The sequence below is a fragment of the Papaver somniferum genome, unplaced genomic scaffold, assembly GCF_003573695.1.
Source record: "Papaver somniferum cultivar HN1 unplaced genomic scaffold, ASM357369v1 unplaced-scaffold_120, whole genome shotgun sequence".
Classification (NCBI taxonomy): Eukaryota; Viridiplantae; Streptophyta; class Magnoliopsida; order Ranunculales; family Papaveraceae; genus Papaver; species Papaver somniferum.
In genome coordinates, this window is record NW_020621048.1 from 573411 (window position 1) to 597559 (window position 24149).

General features: G+C 29.3%; 1 protein-coding gene across 1 annotated transcript; it reads left to right on the forward strand.

Annotated features, from left to right (window-relative positions):
* Nucleotides 1-768: 768 nt before the first annotated feature.
* LOC113330957 lies at nucleotides 769-4041 on the forward strand. Its single transcript, XM_026577751.1, has 5 exons — nucleotides 769-1668; nucleotides 2119-2386; nucleotides 2473-2497; nucleotides 2583-3828; nucleotides 3982-4041. The coding sequence occupies exons 1-5, from the start codon at nucleotides 769-771 to the stop codon at nucleotides 4039-4041; spliced, it is 2499 nt and encodes an 832-aa protein (XP_026433536.1).
* The last annotated feature ends 20108 nt before the right edge of the window (nucleotides 4042-24149 follow it).

Sequence of the window (24149 nt, forward strand, 5' to 3'; positions counted from 1 at the left end):
TCTCCCCAGTTATACTTAAACGGAATTCTGATAGGATTCCTGATGCGTGTGCTCTATTGGAATATCAATGGGGTGGCAAAGGTGGAGGCTGGGCAGAAGTTACGTGAACTTGTTCATGATCTGAAGCCGGAGATTCTTTGTGTTGCTGAGCCAAAGATTAAGTTCTCTGACAAGGTAATTTGTAAGTTAAATTTAACTGGTTTTATGAGGAAGGTTGTTCATAATTCTTCTATGCATAATATTGGGAATCTTTGGATCCTGTGGAGTGCTAATATTGAAGAGCCAGAGGTGGTTAATATGACTAGGCAAGCAATTACTGTTAGAACTGAGGGGGTTTTAATCTCTTTTGTTCATGCTAGTTATATTCAAGTTTTTCGAAGAAGATTATGGTCTCAACTTTCAGCTATGGATACTACAACTCGTTGGCTGATAATGGGAGATTTCAACTGTGTTCTTCGTCAAGATGAAAAGAAGGGAGGCCGTGAGGTTCGTGTCTCTTGTATTAATGAGTTTTCTGATTGGATGGAGGATAATGATCTTTTTGAAGCAGATTCTTTGGGGTCTAAGTTTACTTGGACTAATGGTCAATCTGGTGTTGGTAGAATTCTTAGTAAATTGGATCGTGTTATTATCAATGAGCCTTGGTTAGCTAAGTTTTCGAATTGGCGGTGTAAAGCTCTTCCTAGGGAAGTTTCTGATCATTCAACGCTTATTGGGTTTCCTTTCCTTGCTCCGAGGCCTAGGCGTGCTCCTTTTCGTATCCAAAAAATGTGGTTTTCTCATCCTGATTTCTTGAGAATGGTGGAAGATTCTTGGAAGTCTCCGGTTTATGGTAATTTGGATTTTATTTTTCCTTATAAATTGAAAAGGTTGAAGGAGGCAATCAAATTGTGGAATCAAACGGTCTTTGGAAATGTTAATGCTAGGCTGAAACAAGCTCAACTTAAGTTTGAAGTGGCTTGTAGGAATTCTGATGAGGATCCTTTTAATACTTCTAAATTGAACATTATGAAGGATTCTCTGGTGGCGGTTCAAGATGTTCGTATGCAACATCTTACTATGTTGAAACAAAAGGCTCGTAATAGGTGGATTTTGGAGGGTTCTAGTAACACTTCTTTTTTTCACAGCAATATAAACATTCGAAGGAGCGCAAATACAATCTCGGAGTTGGTTACTGAAGACGGTGTGACTATCTCAGAGCCTATTCAGCTTCGTGACCATGTGGTTTCTTATTATGAGTCGAAGTTCAATGGTGTGGAGCTTCCTATTGAGGATAATCTCTTTGATTATGAGCATGAGTCCATTTCTTTGACTGAAAGGCAGATGTTGGATGCCATTCCTTCTTTGGATGAAATTAAATCAGCAGTTTTTTATTTAGGTGCGGATAGTGCTCCGGGTCCGGATGGTTTCTCAGGGTGTTTTTATAGACATTGTTGGGATATAATTCAGCAAGATCTTCATTCGGCTATTGTTTATGCTTGGACTTCTAAGTCAATTCCGAAGGGTTCGAATTCTAGCCTAATTATTTTGATTGTTAAGGTTAGAGGTGCGGATAGCTTGAGGAAATATAGACCTATCGGTCTAAGCAATTTCTTCTTCAAGATTTTCACTAAAATTCTGGCTACTAGGCTTGGTCGGGTGTTGGATAAGTTAGTGTCAGAGGAGCAGGTGGCTTTTATGAAAGGTAGGAATATTCATGAGAATATTAGTTTGGCTTCTGAGATGGTGAATGAGCTGCACATCAAAAGGAAGGATGGTAATTTGGGCCTGAAGCTTGATATTTCTCAAGCTTTTGATATTGTTAATTGGTATTTCATTATGGAGGTGTTTAGAAGATATGGTTTTTCTGAGGATTGGTGTTTGTGGATTCAGAAAATTCTGGAGTCAGCGCGCATATCTATTCTTCTCAATGGTAGCCCGGAAGGTTTTTTCAAAATTAATAGAGGGTTGCGTCAGGGGGATCCTCTTTCGCCTCTTATTTTTGTTTTGATTGAGGATGTTCTTAGTAGAAACATCACAAAACTATTTCAAAACAAGGATATGTTTCACCTGGTTAGGCGTAATGGTATTGCTCCAACTCATTTATTCTTTGCTGATGATATTATGATTTTTTGCAAGGGAAATATGAAGAGCTTGAGAAGTTTGGTGAAGTTGCTAGATTCTTATCAGCAAGCTTCAGGTCAGCGTGTTTGTAGAGAGAAGAGCAAAATTTACTTTGGTGGTGGCTCTTTGAGTAGACGTCATACCATTGCTGCTTTTCTAGGGATGGAAGTTACGCATTTTCCTGATCGTTATTTGGGGGTGAAAGTTATGCCTGGTGCGGTGAGATATCATCATATTAGCAATGTGGTGGATAAGCTTAAAGAGCAACTTTCGGTTCTGAAAGGTAAGATGCTTTCTTTTCAAGACAGAGTTGTTCTAGTTAAAAATGTTCTTTCGAGTTATTCCATTCATAATATGTCTGTGTATAAGTGGCCGGTGAAATTCATTCAGCAAAGTGAGCGTGTGATCCGTAATTTCCTTTGGTCGGGTGATTCAAATCTTTCTAGAGCTTTTGTGGTTGGTTTTGATAAACTGTGCAGTCCTGTGGAGGAGGGTGGTCTTGGAATCACTAGTTTAAAAACTATGAACAAGGCTTTGCTTATGAAGCTTTGGTGGTCTATTAAATCTTCTTCTAAGAAGTGGGCTCGTTTTTTGGAGTCTAAATTCACTTGCAGGGATGGGCGTCTCAAGATGGCTGGTGTAAAATCTTCTATTCTTCCTGGAATTCGTTGGGTTCATAAGGAAGTTGTGAATAATACAAAATGCATCATTGGAGATGGTAGGAATACGTCTCTTTTCTATGATGTGTTGTATGGAAGTGAGACTTTGGCAAGTGTTCTTAATCGTTCAGACTTGGACAGATCAGGTCGGGTTTGTGATATTATTTCACATGGAAATTGGCTGTTGCAAGGAGCTCACCTGCAAGATCTTGTAAGTGCTGGTATGGTTATGGAGAATTTGCCAACGCTTTGTAGTGGGAGGGACAAGAGGATTTGGATGCCTGATATGAAGGGTGTGTTTTCAGTTAAGTCAGCTAGAGAATTGATTAGAAATAAGTTCCCTACTATGAAAGAAGCTTCGCTATTGTGGAGGAAAGTTGTGCATCCTTCTTTGGCGGCTCAGAATTGGAAGTTTGTTCGGGGAGCGTGTGCAACTCTTGATAAAGTTCGCAGCAGGTTTAAGATTCAATTGGCTTCTAGGTGCAGCGTTTGTCAAATTGAAGAGGAGACACTTCAGCACGTCCTCTGGAGCTGTAGTTTTGCGCAAAAAGCTTGGAACTGGATAGCAGGTATTTTCAATATAAAACCTTATTATGATTTGATCACGTCTTACAATGGAGCTAGGCTTCAAAGTGGCATTGTTAGGGATTTGTGGCTGGTAGCAAATTTGGCTGTGCGATCTGAACTTTGGTTCACTAGAAATAAGAAGGTATATGAGAAGAAAGTTCCTTGCTGGTCCTTTTTCCAAAAACGAGTGTTCAATTTGATGCATGAATACTCAGTTAGAATGAAGAGTTTTATGTTCAATACGGTAGCAGATTTGAGAATTTTGGATTTCTTTCGTGTTAAGCATAGGAAAGTGAAGATTTCAGATCCAAAGGAGTGTTATTGGACGCCTCCTAATAACAATGAATTGCTGTTGTGTACTGATGGTGCCTCAAGAGGAAACCCGGGAGTGGCAGGGGCTGGTGTTGTGGCTAGAAATGCGAGTTCGGAAGTGGTAGGGGCAATGTGTATTGGCTTAGGAATTGCGACTAACTATATGGCTGAGTTATATGGTATTATTGTTGGTCTTGAATGGGCAATTCAATGGGGTTATGATCGTTTGTTGATTAGATCAGACTCTTCTGCGGTGCTGAAGGCTTTGGAGGAGGATAATGTTCCTTGGTTTGCTACACAAAGATGGCTGAATGCTAAGGGTTTATATGGTGCTATTCAGTTTGAACACACTTTTCGTGAAGCGAATTTTGCTGCGGATGGAATGGCTAAGCGTGGTTAGTTGTTAGAAGAAGGAGTAGGTATTCACTTTGAGGGAAGACCAGATTTCTTAAGTTCAATTGAGTTTCCAAATGTAATTTATTATCGTTTTAAATAGTTTGTTTGAGTTTTTGGGGTTTCTATGACCTATTTTCTCCTAAACTATCTTGTAAATATCATTTCTTGCAATATAATTTTTGACTTATCAAAAAAATAAATAAATGAAGCAAGTCAAATTTCACAATAGAAGAAGGATGAAAGACCATGCAGAACTAATCCAAATCCTAACAGATTTCATCTATCTTGAATCAAATAGAAAGACAAAGCCAACACAAATAGAAAGACAAATCTAAAAATTTTATATATGTTAACTCAAAAAAGTCTACACATTTCGTTATAAGTCGGAAATTGATTTCTGAGACTAAATTGTAAACTAGATAGAATCATCTTTAACAGAAAAAGTTTGAAAAATGTATTGTAATTGTAATTAATACGTTCTAAGGCAATACGTCTAGTAAAAATTGCATTTCTATGTACGTTGATTCAAGAAAATATGAAGGAAGTCAAATTTCACAATAGAAAGACCATGCAGAACTGATCCAAATCCTAACAAATTTCATCTATCTTGAATCAAATAGAAAGATAAAGCCAACACAAAAAGAAAGAGTTCATAAAAATGTTGAATTTTATATACGATAACTCAAAAAAGTTTACACATTTCGTTATAAGTCGGAAATTGATTTATGAGACTAAATTGTAAACTAGATAGACTCATCTTTAATAGAAAAAGTTTGAAAAATGTATTGTAATTACAATAAATATGTTCTAAGGCAATACGTCTAGTAAAAATTGCATTTCTATGTACGTTGATTCAAGCAAATATGAAGCAAGTCAAATTTCACAATAGAAGAAGGATGAAAGACCATGCAGAACTAATCCAAATCCTAACAAATTTCATCTATCTTGAATCAAATAGAAAGACAAAGCCAACACAAATAGAAAGACAAATCTAAAAATTTTATATACGTTAACTCAAAAAAGTCTACACATTTCGTTATAAGTCGGAAATTGATTTCTGAGACTAAATTGTAAACTAGATAGACTCATCTTTAACAGAAAAAGTTTGAAAAATGTATTGTAATTACAATTAATACGTTCTAAGGCAATACGTCTAGTAAAAATTGCATTTCTATGTACGTTGATTCAAGAAAATATGAAGGAAGTCGAATTTCACAATAGAAGAAGGATGAAAGACCATGCAGAACTAATCCAAATCCTAACAAATTTCATCTATCTTGAATCAAATAGTAAGACAAATCCAACACAAAAAGAAAGAGTTCATAAAAATGTTGAATTTAATATACGTTAAATCAAAAAAGTCTACACACTTCGTTATAAGTCGGAAATTGATTTCTGAGACTAAATTGTAAACTAGATAAACTCATCTTTAACAGAAAAAGTTTGAAAAATGTATTGTAATTACAATCAATATGTTCTAAGGCAATACGTCTAGTAAAAATTGCATTTCTATGTACGTTGATTCAAGAAAATATGAAGGAAGTCAAATTTCACAATAGAAAGACCATGCAGAACTAATCCAAATCCTAACAAATTACATCTATCTTGAATCAAATAGAAAGACAAAGCCAACACAAAAAGAAAGAGTTCATAAAAATGTTGAATTTTATATACGATAACTCAAAAAAGTTTACACATTTCGTTATAAGTCGGACATTGATTTCTGAGACTAAATTGTAAACTAGATAGACTCATCTTTAACATAAAAAGTTTGAAAAATGTATTGTAATTACAATCAATATGTTCAAAGGCAATACATCTAGTAAAAATTGCAATTTTATTTACGTTGATTCAAGAAAATATGAAGGAAGTCAAATTTCACAATAGAAGAAGGATGAAAGACCATGCAGAACTAATCCAAATCCTAACAAATTTCATCTTTCTTGATCAAATAGAAAGACAAAGCCAACACAAAAAGAAAGAGTTCATAAAAATGTTGAATTTTATATACGTTAACTCAAAAAAGTCTACACATTTCGTTATAAGTCGGAAATTGATTTCTGAGACTAAATTGTAAACTAGATAGACTCATCTTTAACAGAAAAAGTTTGAAAAATGTATTGTAATTACAATCAATATGTTCTAAGGCAATACATCTAGTAAAAATTGCAATTCTATTTACGTTGATTCAAGAAAATATGAAGCAAGTCAAATTTCACAATAGAAGAAGGATGAAAGACCATCAGAACTAATCCGAATCCTAACAAATTTCATCTATCTTGAATCAAATAGAAGGACAAAGCCAACAAAAAAAATAAAGAGTTCATAAAAATGTTGAATTTTATATACGTTAACTCAAAAAAGTCTACACATTTCGTTATAAGTCGGAAATTGATTTCTGAGACTAAATTGTAAACTGGATAGACTCATCTTTAACAGAAAAAGTTTGAAAAATGTATTGTAATTACAATTAATATGTTCTAAGGCAATACGTCTAGGAAAAATTAAATTTCTATGTACGTTGATTCAAGAAAATATGAAGCAAGTCAAATTTCACAATAGAAGAAGGATGAAAGACCATGCAGAACTAATCCGAATCCTAACAAATTTCATCTATCTTGAATCAAATAGAAGGACAAAGCCAACAAAAAAATAAAGAGTTCATAAAAATGTTGAATTTTATATACGTTAACTCAAAAAAGTCTACACATTTCGTTATATGTCGGAAATTGATTTCTGAGACTAAATTGTAAACTAGATAGACTCATCTTTAACAGAAAAAGTTTGAAAAATGTATTGTAATTAAAATCAATATGTTCTAAGGCAATACGTCTAGTAAAAATTGCATTTCTATGTACGTTGATTCAAAAAAATATGAAGCAAGTCAAATTTCACAATAGAAGAAGGATGAAAGACCATGCAGAACTAATCCAAATCCTAACAAATTTCATCTATCTTGAATCAAATAGAAAGACAAATCCAACACAAAAAGAAAGAGTTCATAAAAATGTTGAATTTTATATACGATAACTCAAAAAAGTTTACTCATTTCGTTATAAGTCGGAAATTGATTTCTGAGACTAAATTGTAAACTAGATAGACTCATCTTTAACATAAAAAGTTTGAAAAATGTATTGTAATTACAATCAATATGTTCTAAGGCAATACATCTAGTAAAAATTGCAATTCTATTTACGTTGATTCAAGAAAATATGAAGGAAGTCAAATTTCACAATAGAAAGACCATGCAGAACTAATCCAAATCCTAACAAATTTCATCTATCTTGAATCAAATAGAAAGACAAATCCAACACAAAAAGAAAGAGTTCATAAAAATGTTGAATTTTATATACGATAACTCGAAAAAGTTTACACATTTCGTTATAAGTCGGAAATTGATTTCTGAGACTAAATTGTAAACTAGATAAACTCATCTTTAATAGAAAAAGTTTGAAAATGTATTGTAATTACAAAAAATATGTTCTAAGGAAATACGTCTAGTAAAAATTGCATATCTATGTACGTTGATTCAAGAAAATATGAAGGAAGTCAAATTTCACAATAGAAGAAGGATGAAAGACCATGCAGAACTAATCCAAATCCTAAAAAATTTCATTTATCTAGAATCAAATAGAAAGACAAATCCAACACAAAAAGAAAGAGTTCCTAAAAATGTTGAATTTTATATACGTTAACTCAAAAAAGTTTACACATTTCGTTATAAGTCGGAAATTGATTTCTGAGACTAAATTGTAAACTAGATAGACTCATCTTTAACATAAAAAGTTTGAAAAATGTATTGTAATTACAATCAATATGTTCTAAGGCAATACATCTAGTAAAAATTGCAATTCTATTTACGTTGATTCAAGAAAATATGAAGGAAGTCAAATTTCACAATAGAAGAAGGATGAAAGACCATGCAGAACTAATCCAAATCCTAACAAATTTCATCTATCTTGAATCAAATAGAAAGACAAATCCAACACAAAAAGAAAGAGTTCATAAAAATGTTGAATTTTATATACGATAACTCAAAAAAGTTTACTCATTTCGTTATAAGTCGGAAATTGATTTCTGAGACTAAATTGTAAACTAGATAAACTCATCTTTAATAGAAAAAGTTTGAAAATGTATTGTAATTACAAATAATATGTTCTAAGGCAATACGTCTAGTAAAAATTGCATTTCTATGTACGTTGATTCAAGAAAATATGAAGGAAGTCAAAGTTCACAATAGAAGAAGGATGAAAGACCATGCAGAACTAATCCAAATCCTAACAAATTTCATCTATATTGAATCAAATAGAAAGACAAATCCAACACAAAAAGAAAGATTTCATAAAAATGTTGAATTTAATATACGTTAACTCAAAAAAGTCTACACACTTCGTTATAAGTCGGAAATTGATTTCTGAGACTAAATTATAAACTAGATAGACTCATCTTTAACATAAAAAGTTTGAAAAATGTATTGTAATTACAATCAATATGTTCTAAGGCAATACATCTAGTAAAAATTGCAATTCTATTTACGTTGATTCAAGAAAATATGAAGGAAGTCAAATTTCACAATAGAAAGACCATGCAGAACTAATCCAAATCCTAACAAATTTTATCTATCTTGAATCAAATAGAAAGACAAATCCAACAAAAAAGAAAGAGTTCATAAAAATGTTGAATTTTATATACGATAACTCGAAAAAGTTTACACATTTCGTTATAAGTCGGAAATTGATTTCTGAGACTAAATTGTAAACTAGATAAACTCATCTTTAATAGAAAAAGTTTGAAAATGTATTGTAATTACAAAAAATATGTTCTAAGGAAATACGTCTAGTAAAAATTGCATATCTATGTACGTTGATTCAAGAAAATATGAAGGAAGTCAAATTTCACAATAGAAGAAGGATGAAAGACCATGCAGAACTAATCCAAATCCTAAAAAATTTCATTTATCTAGAATCAAATAGAAAGACAAATCCAACACAAAAAGAAAGAGTTCCTAAAAATGTTGAATTTTATATACGTTAACTCAAAAAAGTCTACACATTTCGTTATAAGTCGGAAATTGATTTCTAAGACTAAATTGTAAACTAGATATACTCATCTTTAAAAGAAAAAGTTTGAAAAATGTATTGTAATTACAATTAATATGTTCTAAGGCAATACGTCTAGTAAAAATTGCATTTCTATGTACGTTGATTAAAGAAAATATGAAGGAAGTCAAAGTTCACAATAGAAGAAGGATGAAAGACCATGCAGAACTAATCCAAATCCTAACAAATTTCATCTATCTTGAATCAAATAGAAAGACAAAGCCAACACAAAAAGAAAGAGTTCATCAAAATGTTGAATTTTATATACGATAACTCGAAAAAGTTTACACATTTCGTTATAAGTCGGAAATTGATTTCTGAGACTAATTTGTAAATTAGATAAACTCATCTTTAATAGAAAAAGTTTGAAAATGTATTGTAATTACAAATAATATGTTCTAAGGCAACACGTCTAGTAAAAATTGCATTTCTATGTACGTTGGTTCAAGAAAATATGAAGTCAAATTTCACAATAGAAGAAGGATGAAAGACCATGCAGAACTAATCCAAATCCTAACAAATTTCATCTATCTTGAATCAAATAGAAATACAAATCCAACACAAAAAGAAAGAGTTCATAAAAATGTTGAATTTTATATACGTTAACTCAAAAAAGTCTACACATTTCGTTATAAGTCGGAAATTGATTTCTGAGACTAAATTGTAAACTAGATAGACTCATCTTTAACAGAAAAAGTTTGAAAAATGTATTGTAATTACAATTAATACTTTCTAAGGCAATACGTCTAGTAAAAATTGCATTTCTATGTATGTTGATTCAAGAAAATATGAAGGAAGTCGAATTTCACAATAGAAGAAGGATGAAAGACCATGCAGAACTAATCCAAATCCTAACAAATTTCATCTATCTTGAATCAAATAGAAAGACAAATCCTACACAAAAAGAAAGAGTTCATAAAAATGTTGAATTTGATATACGTTAACTCAAAAAAGTCTACACACTTCGTTATAAGTCGGAAATTGATTTCTGAGACTAAATTGTAAACTAGATAAACTCATCTTTAACAGAAAAAGTTTGAAAAATGTATTGTAATTACAATCTATATGTTCTAAGGCAATACGTCTATTAAAAATTGCATTTCTATGTACGTTGATTCAAGAAAATATGAAGGAAGTCAAATTTCACAATAGAAAGACCATGCAGAACTAATCCAAATCCTAACAAATTTCATCTATCTTGAATCAAATAGAAAGACAAAGCCAACACAAAAAGAAAGAGTTCATAAAAATGTTGAATTTTATATACGATAACTCAAAAGTTTACACATTTCGTTATAAGTCGGAAATTGATTTATGAGACTAAATTGTAAACTAGATAGACTCATCTTTAACAGAAAAAGTTTGAAAAATGTATTGTAATTACGATTAATATGTTCCAAGGCAATACGTCTAGTAAAAATGGCATTTTTATGTACGTTGATTCAAGAAAATATGAAGCAAGTCAAATTTCACAATAGAAGAAGGATGAAAGACCATGCAGAACTAATCCAAATCCTAACAAATTTCATCTATCTTGAATCAAATAGAAAGACAAATCCAACACAAAAAGAAAGAGTTCATAAAAATGTTGAATTTTATATACGATAACTCAAAAAAGTTTACTCATTTCGTTATAAGTCGGAAATTGATTTCTGAGACTAAATTGTAAACTAGATAGACTCATCTTTAACATAAAAAGTTTGAAAAATGTATTGTAATTACAATCAATATGTTCTAAGGCAATACATCTAGTAAAAATTGCAATTCTATTTACGTTGATTCAAGAAAATATGAAGGAAGTCAAATTTCACAATAGAAAGACCATGCAGAACTAATCCAAATCCTAACAAATTTCATCTATCTTGAATCAAATAGAAAGACAAATCCAACACAAAAAGAAAGAGTTCATAAAAATGTTGAATTTTATATACGATAACTCGAAAAAGTTTACACATTTCGTTATAAGTCGGAAATTGATTTCTGAGACTAAATTGTAAACTAGATAAACTCATCTTTAATAGAAAAAGTTTGAAAATGTATTGTAATTACAAAAAATATGTTCTAAGGAAATACGTCTAGTAAAAATTGCATATCTATGTACGTTGATTCAAGAAAATATGAAGGAAGTCAAATTTCACAATAGAAGAAGGATGAAAGACCATGCAGAACTAATCCAAATCCTAAAAAATTTCATTTATCTAGAATCAAATAGAAAGACAAATCCAACACAAAAAGAAAGAGTTCCTAAAAATGTTGAATTTTATATACGTTAACTCAAAAAAGTTTACACATTTCGTTATAAGTCGGAAATTGATTTCTGAGACTAAATTGTAAACTAGATAGACTCATCTTTAACATAAAAAGTTTGAAAAATGTATTGTAATTACAATCAATATGTTCTAAGGCAATACATCTAGTAAAAATTGCAATTCTATTTACGTTGATTCAAGAAAATATGAAGGAAGTCAAATTTCACAATAGAAGAAGGATGAAAGACCATGCAGAACTAATCCAAATCCTAACAAATTTCATCTATCTTGAATCAAATAGAAAGACAAATCCAACACACAAAAGAAAAAGTTCATAAAAATGTTGAATTTAATATACGTTAACTCAAAAAAGTCTACACACTTCGTTATAAGTCGGAAATTGATTTCTGAGACTAAATTGTAAACTAGATAAACTCATCTTTAACAGAAAAAGTTTGAAAAATGTATTGTAATTACAATTAATATGTTCCAAGGCAATACGTCTAGTAAAAATTGCATTTCTATGTACGTTGATTGAAGAAAATATAAAGGAAGTCAAATTTCACAATAGAAGAAGGATGAAAGACCATGCAGAACTAATCCAAATCCTAACAAATTTCATCTATCTTGAATCAAATAGAAAGACAAAGCCAACACAAAAAGAAAGAGTTCATAAAAATGTTGAATTTTATATACGTTAACTCAAAAAAGTCTACACATTTCGTTATAAGTCGGAAATTGATTTCTGAGACTAAATTTTAAACTAGATAAACTCATCTTTAACAGAAAAAGTTTGAAAAATGTATTGTAATTACAAATAATATGTTCTAAGGCAATGCGTCTAGTAAAAATTGCATTTCTATGTACGTTGATTCAAGAAAATATGAAGGAAGTCAAATTTCACAATAGAAGAAGGATGAAAGACCATGCAGAACTAATCCAAATCCTAACAAATTTCATCTATCTTGAATCAAATAGAAAGACAAAGCCAACACAAAAAGAAAGAGTTCATAAAAATGTTGAATTTTATATACATTAACTCAAAAAAGTCTACACACTTAGTTATAAGTCGGAAATTGATTTCTGAGACTAAATTGTAAACTAGGTAAATTCATCTTTAAAAAAGTTTGAAATATGTATTGTAATTACAATTAATATGTTCTAAGGCAATACGTTTAGTAAAAATGGCATTTCTATGTACGTTGATTCAAGAAAATATGAAGGAAGTCAAATTTCACAATAGAAGAAGGCTGAAAGACCATGCAGAACTAATCCGAATCCTAACAAATTTCATGTATCTTGAATCAAATAGAAAGACAAAGCCAACACAAAAAGAAAGAGTTCATAAAAATGTTGAATTTTATATACATTAACTCAAAAAAGTCTACACGTTTCGTTATAAGTCGGAAATTGATTTCTGAGACTAAATTGTAAACTAGATAAACTCATCTTTAACAGAAAAAGTTTGAAATATGTATTGTAATTACAATTAATATGTTCTAAGGCAATACGTCTAGTAAAAATTGCATTTCTATGTACGTTGATTCAAGAAAATATGAAGGAAGTCAAATTTCACAATAGAAGAAGGATGAAAGACCATGCAGAACTAATCCAAATCCTACCAAATTTCATCTGTCTTGAATCAAATAGAAAGACAAAGCCAACACAAAAAGAAAGAGTTCATAAAAATGTTGAATTTTATATACGTTAACTCAAAAAAGTCTACACATTTCGTTATAAGTCGGAAATTGATTTCTGAGACTAAATTGTAAACTAGATAGACTCATCTTTAACATAAAAAGTTTGAAAAATGTATTGTAATTACAATCAATATGTTCTAAGGCAATACGTCTAGTAAAAATTGCAATTCTATTTACGTTGATTCAAGAAAATATGAAGGAAGTCAAATTTTACAATAGAAGAAGGATGAAAGACCATGCAGAACTAATCCAAATCCTAACAAATTTCATCTATCTTGAATCAAATAGAAAGACAAAGCCAACACAAAAAGAAAGAGTTCATAAAAATGTTGAATTTTATATACGATAACTCGAAAAAGTTTACACATTTCGTTATAAGTCGGAAATTGATTTCTGAGACTAAATTGTAAACTAGATAGCACTCATCTTTAACAGAAAAAGTTTGAAAAATGTATTGTAATTACAATCAATATGTTCTAAGGCAATACGTCTAGTAAAAATTGCATTTCTATGTACGTTGATTCAAGAAAATATGAAGGAAGTCAAATTTCACAATAGAAGAAGGATGAAAGACCACGTAGAACTAATCCAAATCCTAACAAATTTCTTCTATCTTGAATCAAATAAAAAGACAAATCCAACACAAAAAGAAAGAGTTCATAAAAATGTTGAATTTAATATACGTTAACTCAAAAGTCTACACACTTCGTTATAAGTCGGAAATTGATTTCTGAGACTAAATTGTAAACTAGATAAGCTCATCTTTAACAGAAAAAGTTTGAAAAATGTATTGTAATTATAATCAATATGTTCTAAGGTAATACATCTAGTAAAAATTGCATTTCTATGTACGTTGATTCAAGAAAATATGAAGGAAGTCAAATTTCACAATAAAAGAAGGATGAAAGACCATGCAGAACTAATCCAAATCCTAACAAATTTCATCTATCTTGAATCAAATAGAAAGACAAAGCAAATATAAAAAGAAAGAGTTCATTAAAATGCTGAATTTTATATACGTTAACTCAAAAAAGTCTACACATTTCGTTATAAGTCGGAAATTGATTTCTGAGACTAAATTGTAAACTAGATAAACTCATCTTTAACAGAAAAAGTTTGAAAAATGTATTGTAATTACAATTAATATGTTCTAAGGCAATACGTCTAGTAAAAATTGCATTTCTATGTACGTTGATTCAACAAAATATGAAGGAAGTCAAATTTCACAATAGAAGAAAGATGAAAGACCATGCAGAACTAATCCAAATCCTAACAAATTTCATCTATCTTGAATCAAATAGAAAGACAAAGCCAATATAAAAAGAAAGAGTTCATTAAAATGCTGAATTTTATATACGTTAACTCAAAAAAGTCTACACATTTCGTTATAAGTCGGAAATTGATTTCTGAGACTAAATTGTATACTAGATAAACTCATCTTTAACAGAAAAAGTTTGAAAAATGTATTGTAATTACAATTAATATGTTCTAAGGCAATACGTCTAGTAAAAATTGCATTTCTATGTACGTTGATTCAAGAAAATATGAAGAAAGTCAAATTTCACAATAGAAGAAAGATGAAAGACCATGCAGAACTAATCCAAATCCTAACAAATTTCATCTATCTTGAATCAAATAGAAAGACAAAGCCAACACAAAAAGAAAGAGTTCATAAAAATGTTGAATTTTATATACGTTAACTCAAAATAGTCTACACATTTCGTTATAAGTCGGAAATTGATTTATGAGACTAAATTGTAAACTAGATAGACTCATCTTTAACAGAAAAAGTTTGAAAAATGTATTGTAATTACAATCAATATGTTCTAAGGCAATACGTCTAGTAAAAATTGCAATTCTATTTACGTTGATTCAAGAAAATATGAAGGAAGTCAAATTTCACAATAGAAGAAGGATGAAAGACCATGCAGAACTAATCCAAATCCTAAAAAATTTCATCTATCTTGAATCAAATAGAAAGACAAAGCCAACACAAAAAGAAAGAGTTCATAAAAATGTTGAATTTTATATACGTTAACTCAAAAAAGTCTACATAGTTTGTTATAAGTCGGAAATTGATTTCTGAGACTAAATTGTAAACAAGATAGACTCATCTTTAACAGAAAAAGTTTGAAAAATGTATTGTAATTACGATTAATATGTTCCAAGGCAATACGTCTAGTAAAAATGGCATTTTTATGTACGTTGATTCAAGAAAATATGAAGCAAGTCAAATTTCACAATAGAAGAAGGATGAAAGACCATGCAGAACTAATCCAAATCCTAACAAATTTCATCTATCTTGAATCAAATAGAAAGACAAATCCAACACAAAAACAAAGAGTTCATAAAAATGTTGAATTTTATATACGTTAACTCAAAAAAGTCTACACATTTCGTTATAAGTCGGAAATTGATTTCTGTGACTAAATTGCTAACTAGATAGACTCATCTTTAACATAAAAAGTTTGAAAAATGTATTGTAATTACAATTAATATGTTCTAAGGCAATACGTCTAGTAAAAATTGCTTTTCTATGTACGTTGATTCAAGCAAATATGAAGCAAGTCAAATTTCACAATAGAAGAAGGATGAAAGACCATGCAGAACTAATCCAAATCCTAACAAATTTCATCTATCTTGAATCAAATAGAAAGACAAAGCCAACACAAATAGAAAGACAAATCTAAAAATTTTATATACGTTAACTCAAAAAAGTCTACACATTTTGTTATAAGTCGGAAATTGATTTCTCAGACTAAATTCTAAACTAGATAGACTCATCTTTAACAGAAAAAGTTTGAAAAATGTATTGTAATTACAATCAATATGTTCTAAGGCAATACGTCTAGTAAAAATTGCATTTCTATGTACGTTGATTCAAGAAAATATGAAGGAAGTCAAATTTCACAATAGAAAGACCATGCAGAACTAATCAAAATCCTAACAAATTTCATCTATCTTGAATCAAATAGAAAGACAAATCCAACACAAAAAGAAAGAGTTCATAAAAATGTTGAATTTTATATACGATAACTCAAAAAAGTTTACTCATTTTGTTATAAGTCGGAAATTGATTTCTGAGACTAAATTGTAAACTAGATAGACTCATCTTTAACATAAAAAGTTTGAAAAATGTATTGTAATTACAATCAATATGTTCTAAGGCAATACGTCTAGTAAAAATTGCAATTCTATTTACGTTGATTCAAGAAAATATGAAGGAAGTCAAATTTTACAATAGAAGAAGGATGAAAGACCATGCAGAACTAATCCAAATCCTAACAAATTTCATCTATCTTGAATCAAATAGAAAGACAAAGCCAACACAAAAAGAAAGAGTTCATAAAAATGTTGAATTTTATATACGATAACTCGAAAAAGTTTACACATTTCGTTATAAGTCGGAAATTGATTTCTGAGACTAAATTGTAAACTAGATAGACTCATCTTTAACAGAAAAAGTTTGAAAAATGTATTGTAATTACAATCAATATGTTCTAAGGCAATACGTCTAGTAAAAATTGCATTTCTATGTACGTTGATTCAAGAAAATATGAAGGAAGTCAAATTTCACAATAGAAGAAGGATGAAAGACCATGCAGAACTAATCCAAATCCTAACAAATTTCATCTATCTTGAATCAAATAGAAAGACAAAGCCAACACAAAAAGAAAGAGTTCATAAAAATGTTGAATTTTATATACGTTAACTCAAAAAAGTCTACACATTTCGTTATAAGTCGGAAATTGATTTCTGAGACTAAATTGTAAACTAGATAAACTCAACGTTAACAGAAAAAGTTTGAAAATGTATTTTAATTACAATCAATATGTTCTAAGGCAATACGTCTAGTAAAAATTGCATTTCTATGTACGTTGATTCAAAAAATATGAAACAAGTCAAATTTCACAATAGAAGAAGGATGAAAGACCATGCAGAACTAATCCAAATCCAAACAAATTTCATCTATTTTGAATCAAATAGAAAGACAAAGCCAACACAAAAAGAAAGAGTTCATAAAAATGTTGAATTTTATGTACTTTAACTCAAAAAATTCTACACATTTCGTTATAAGTCGGAAATTGATTTCTGAGACTAAATTGTAAACTAGATAGACTCATCTTTAACAGAAAAAGTTTGAAAAATGTATTGTAATTACAATTAATATGTTCTAAGGCAATACGTCTAGTAAAAATTGCATTTCTATGTGCGTTGATTCAAGAAAATATGAAGCAAGTCAAATTTCACAATAGAAGAAGGATGAAAGACCATGCAGAACTAATCCAAATCCTAACAAATTTCATCTATTTTGAATTAAATAGAAAGACAAAGCCAACACAAAAAGAAAGAGTTCATAAAAATGTTGAATTTTATATACGTTAACTCAAAAAAGTCTACACATTTCGTTATAAGTCGGAAATTGATTTCTGAGACTAAATTGTAAACTAGATAGACTCATCTTTAACAGAAAAAGTTTGAAAAATGTATTGTAATTACAATTAATATGTTCTAAGGCAATACGTCTAGTAAAAATTGCAATTCTATTTACGTTGATTCAAGAAAATATGAAGGAAGTCAAATTTCACAATAGAAGAAGGATGAAAGACCATGCAGAACTAATCCAAATCCTAAAAAATTTCATCTATCTTGAATCAAATAGAAAGACAAAGCCAACACAAAAAGAAAGAGTTTCATAAAAATGTTGAATTTTATATACGTTAACTCAAAAAAGTCTACACATTTCGTTATAAGTCGGAAATTGATTTCTGAGACTAAATTGTATAGTAGATAAACTCATCTTTAACAGAAAAAGTTTGAAAAATGTATTGTAATTATAATCAATATGTTCTAAGGCAATACGTCTAGTAAAAATTGCATTTCTATGTACGTTGATTCAAGAAAATATGAAGGAAGTCAAATTTCACAATAGAAGAAGGATGAAAGACCATGCAGAACTAATCCAAATCCTAACAAATTTCATCTATCTTGAATCAAATAGAAAGACACAGCCAACAAAAGAATAAAGAGTTCATAAAAATGTTGAATTTTATATACATTAACTCAAAAAAGTCTACACATTTCGTTATAAGTCGGAAATTGATTTCTGAGACTAAATTGTAAACTAGATAGACTCATCTATAACAGAAAAAGTTTGAAAAATGTATTGTAATTACAATTAATATGTTCTAAGGCAATACGTCTAGTAAAGATTGCAATTCTATGTACGTTGATTCAAGAAAATATGAAGGAAGTCAAATTTCACAATAGAAGAAGGATGAAAGACCATGCAGAACTAATCCAAATCCTAACAAATTTCATCTATCTTGAATCAAATAGAAAGACAAATCCAACACAAAAATTAAGAGTTCATAAAAATGTTGAATTTAATATACGTTAACTCAAAAAAGTCTACACACTTCGTTATAAGTCGGAAATTGATTTCTGAGACTAAATTGTAAACTAAATAGACTCAACTTTAACAGAAAAAGTTTGAAAAATGTATTGTAATTACAATCAATATGTTCTAAGGCAATACGTCTAGTAAAAATTGCAATTCTATTTACGTTGATTCAAGAAATATGAAGGAAGTTAAATTTCACAATAGAAGAAAGATGAAACACCATGCAGAACTAATCCAAATCCTAACAAATTTCATCTATCTTGAATCAAATAGAAAGACAAAGCCAACACAAAAAGAAAGAGTTCATAAAAATGTTGAATTTTATATACGTTAACTCAAAAAAGTCTACACATTTCGTTATAAGTCGGAAATTGATTTCTGAGACTAAATTGTAAACTAGATAGACTCATCTTTAACAGAAAAAGTTTGAAAAATATTAATATGTTCTAAGGAAATACGTCTAGTAAAAATTGCAATTCTATTTACGTTGATTCAAGAAAATATGGAGGAAGTCAAATTTCACAATAGAAGAAGGATGAAAGACCATGCAGAACTAATCCAAATCCTAACAAATTTCATCTATCTTGAATCAAATAGAAAGACAAAGCCAACACAAAAAGAAAGAGTTCATAAAAATGTTGAATTTTATATACGTTAACTCAAAAAAGTCTACACATTTCGTTATAAGTCGGAAATTGATTTCTGAGACTAAATTTTAAACTAGATAAACTCATCTTTAACAGAAAAAGTTTGAAAAATGTATTGTAATTACAAATAATATGTTCTAAGGCAATGCGTCTAGTAAAAATTGCATTTCTATGTACGTTGATTCAAGAAAATATGAAGGAAGTCAAATTTCACAATAGAAGAAGGATGAAAGACCATGCAGAACTAATCCAAATCCTAACAAATTTCATCTATCTTGAATCAAATAGAAAGAAAAAGCCAACACAAAAAGAAAGAGTTCATAAAAATGTTGAATTTTATATACGATAACTCAAAAAAGTTTACTCATTTCGTTATAAGTCGGAAATTTATTTCTGAGACTAAATTGTAAACTAGATAGACTCATCTTTAACATAAAAAGTTTGAAAAATGTATTGTAATTACGATTAATATGTTCTAAGGCAATACGTCTAGTAAAAATGGCATTTCTATGTACGTTGATTCAAGAAAATATGAAGCAAGTCAAATTTCACAATAGAAGAAGGATGAAAGACCATGCAGAACTAATCCCAATCCTAACAAATTTCATCTATCTTGAATCAAATAGAAAGACAAATCCAACACAAAAAGAAAGAGTTCATAAAAATGTTGAATTTTATATACGATAACTCAAAAAACTTTACACATTTTGTTATAAGTCGGAAATTGATTTCTGAGACTAAATTGTAAACTAGATAGACCCATCTTTAACATAAAAAGTTTGAAAAATGTATTGTAATTACAATCAATATGTTCTAAGGCAATACATCTAGTAAAAATTGCAATTCTATTTACGTTGATTCAAGAAAATATGAAGGAAGTCAAATTTCACAATAGAAGAAGGATGAAAGACCATGCAGAACTAATCCAAATCCTAACAAATTTCATCTATCTTGAATCAAATAGAAAGACAAAGCCAACACAAAAAGAAAGAGTTCATAAAAATGTTGAATTTTATATATGTTAACTCAAAAAAGTCTACACATTTCGTTATAAGTCGAAAATTGATTTGTGAGACTAAATTGTAAACTAGATAGACTCATCTTTAACAGAAAAAGTCTGAAAAATATTAATTCGTTCTAAGGCAATACGTCTAGTAAAAACTGCAATTCTATTTACATTGATTCAAGAAAATAAGAAGGAAGTCAAATTTCACAATAGAAGAAGGATGAAAGACCATGCAGAACTAATCCAAATCCTAAAAAATTTCATCTATCTTGAATCAAATAGAAAGACAAAGCCAACACAAAAAGAAAGAGTTCATAAAAATGTTGAATTTTATATACGTTAACTCAAAAAAGTCTACACATTTCGTTATAAGTCGGAAATTGATTTCTGAGACTAAATTGTAAACAAGATAGACTCATCTTTAACAGAAAAAGTTTGAAAAATGTATTGTAATTACGATTAATATGTTCTAAGGCAATACGTCTAGTAAAAATGGCATTTCTATGTACGTTGATTCAAGAAAATATAAAGCAAGTCAAATTTCACAATAAAATAAGGATGAAAGACCATGCAGAACTAATCCAAATCCTAACAAATTTCATCTATCTTGAATCAAATAGAAAGACAAAGCCAACACAAAAAGAAAGAGTTCATAAAAATGTTGAATTTTATATACGTTAACTCAAAAAAGTCTACACACTTCGTTATAAGTCGGAAATTGATTTCTGAGACTAAATTGTAAACTAGATAGACTCATCTTTAATAGAAAAAGTTTGAAAAATGTATTGTAATTACAATCAATATGTTCTAAGGCAATACGTCTAGTAAAAATTGCATTTCTATGTACGTTGATTCAAGAAAATATGAAGGAAGTCAAATTTCACAATAGAAAGACCATGCAGAACTAATCCAAATCCTAACAAATTTCATCTATCTTGAATCAAATAGAAAGACAAATCCAACACAAAAAGAAAGAGTTCATAAAAATGTTGAATTTTATATACGATAACTCAATAAAGTTTACTCATTTCGTTATAAGTCGGAAATTAATTTCTGAGACTAAATTGTAAACTAGATAGACTCATCTTTAACATAAAAAGTTTGAAAAATATATTGTAATTACAATCAATATGTTCTAAGGCAATACATCTAGTAAAAATTGCAATTCTATTTACGTTGATTCAAGAAAATATGAAGGAAGTCAAATTTCACAATAGAAGAAGGATGAAAGACCATGCAGAACTAATCCAAATCCTACAAAAATTTCATCTATCTTGAATCAAATAGAAAGACAAAGCCAACACAAAAAGAAAGAGTTCATAAAAATGTTGAATTTTATATACGTTAACTCAAAAAAGTCTACACATTTCGTTATAAGTCGGAAATTGATTTCTGAGACTAAATTGTAAACTAGATAAACTCATCTTTAACAGAAAAAGTTTGAAAAATGTATTGTAATTACAATCAATATGTTCAAAGGCAATACGTCTAGTAAAAATTGCAATTCTATTTACGTTGATTCAAGAAAATATGAAGGAAGTCAAATTTCACAATAGAAGAAAGATGAAAGACCATGCAGAACTAATCCAAATCCTAACAAATTTCATATATCTTGAATCAAATAGAAAGACAAAGCCAACACACAAAGAAAGAGTTCATAAAAATGTTGAATTTTATATACGATAACTCAAAAAAGTTTACACATTTCGTTATAAGTCGGAAATTGATTTCTGAGACTAAATTGTAAACTAGATAAACTCATCTTTAACAGAAAAAGTTTGAAAAATGTATTGTAATTACAATCAATATGTTCTAAGGCAATACGTCTAGTAAAAATTGCAATTCTATTTACGTTTATTCAAGAAAATATGAAGGAAGTCAAATTTCACAATAGAAGAAAGATGAAAGACCATGCAGAACTAATCCAAATCCTAACAAATTTCATCTATCTTGAATCAAATAGAAAGACAAAGCCAACACAAAAAGAAAGAGTTCATAAAAATGTTGAATTTAATATACGTTAACTCAAAATAGTCTACACACTTCGTTATAAGTCACAAATTGATTTCTGAGACTAAATTGTAAACTAGATAAACTCATCTTTAACCGAAAAAGTTTGAAAAATGTATTGTAATCACAAATAAAATGTTCTAAGGCATTACGTCTACTAAAAATTGCATTTCTATGTACGTTGATTCAAGAAAATATGAAGGAAGTCAAATTTCACAATAGAAGAAGGATGAAAGACCATGCAGAACTAATCCAAATCCTAACAAATTTCATCTATCTTGAATCAAATAGAAAGAAAAAGCCAACACAAAAAGAAAGAGTTCATAAAAATGTTGAATTTTATATACGATAACTCAAAAAAGTTTACTCATTTCGTTATAAGTCGGAAATTTATTTCTGAGACTAAATTGTAAACTAGATAGACTCATCTTTAACATAAAAAGTTTGAAAAATGTATTGTAATTACGATTAATATGTTCTAAGGCAATACGTCTAGTAAAAATGGCATTTCTATGTACGTTGATTCAAGAAAATATGAAGCAAGTCAAATTTCACAATAGAAGAAGGATGAAAGACCATGCAGAACTAATCCCAATCCTAACAAATTTCATCTATCTTGAATCAAATAGAAAGACAAATCCAACACAAAAAGAAAGAGTTCATAAAAATGTTGAATTTTATATACGATAACTCAAAAAACTTTACACATTTTGTTATAAGTCGGAAATTGATTTCTGAGACTAAATTGTAAACTAGATAGACCCATCTTTAACATAAAAAGTTTGAAAAATGTATTGTAATTACAATCAATATGTTCTAAGGCAATACATCTAGTAAAAATTGCAATTCTATTTACGTTGATTCAAGAAAATATGAAGGAAGTCAAATTTCACAATAGAAGAAGGATGAAAGACCATGCAGAACTAATCCAAATCCTAACAAATTTCATCTATCTTGAATCAAATAGAAAGACAAAGCCAACACAAAAAGAAAGAGTTCATAAAAATGTTGAATTTTATATATGTTAACTCAAAAAAGTCTACACATTTCGTTATAAGTCGGAAATTGATTTCTGAGACTAAATTGTAAACTAGATAGACTCATCTTTAACAGAAAAAGTTTGAAAAATATTAATATGTTCTAAGGCAATACGTCTAGTAAAAACTGCAATTCTATTTACATTGATTCAAGAAAATAAGAAGGAAGTCAAATTTCACAATAGAAGAAGGATGAAAGACCATGCAGAACTAATCCAAATCCTAACAAATTTCATCTATCTTGAATCAAATAGAAAGATAAAGCCAACACAAAAAGAAAGAGTTCATAAAAATGTTGAATTTTATATACGTTAACTCAACAAAGTCTACACACTTCGTTATAAGTCGGAAATTGATTTCTGAGACTAAATTGTAAACTAGATAGACTCATCTTTAACATAAAAAGTTTGAAAAATGTATTGTAAATACAATTAATATTTTCTAAGGCAATACGTCTAGTAAAAATTGCATTTCTATGTACGTTGATTCAAGAAAATATGAAGGAAGTCAAATTTCACAATAGAAAGACCATGCAGAACTAATCCAAATCCTAACAAATTTCATCTATCTTGAATCAAATAGAAAGACAAAGCCAACACAAAAAGAAAGAGTTAATAAAAATGTTGAATTTTATATACGATAACTCAAAAAAGTTTACACATTTCGTTATAAGTCGGAAATTGATTTATGAGACTAAATTGTAAACTAGATAGACTCATCTTTAATAGAAAAAGTTTGAAAAATGTATTGTAATTACAATCAATATGTTCTAAGGCAATACGTCTAGTAAAAATTGCATTTCTATGTACGTTGATTCAAGCAAATATGAAGCAAGTCAAATTTCACAATAGAAGAAGGATGAAAGACCATGCAGAACTAATCCAAATCCTAACAAATTTCATCTATCTTGAATCAAATAGAAAGACAAAGCCAACACAAATAGAAAGACAAATCTAAAAA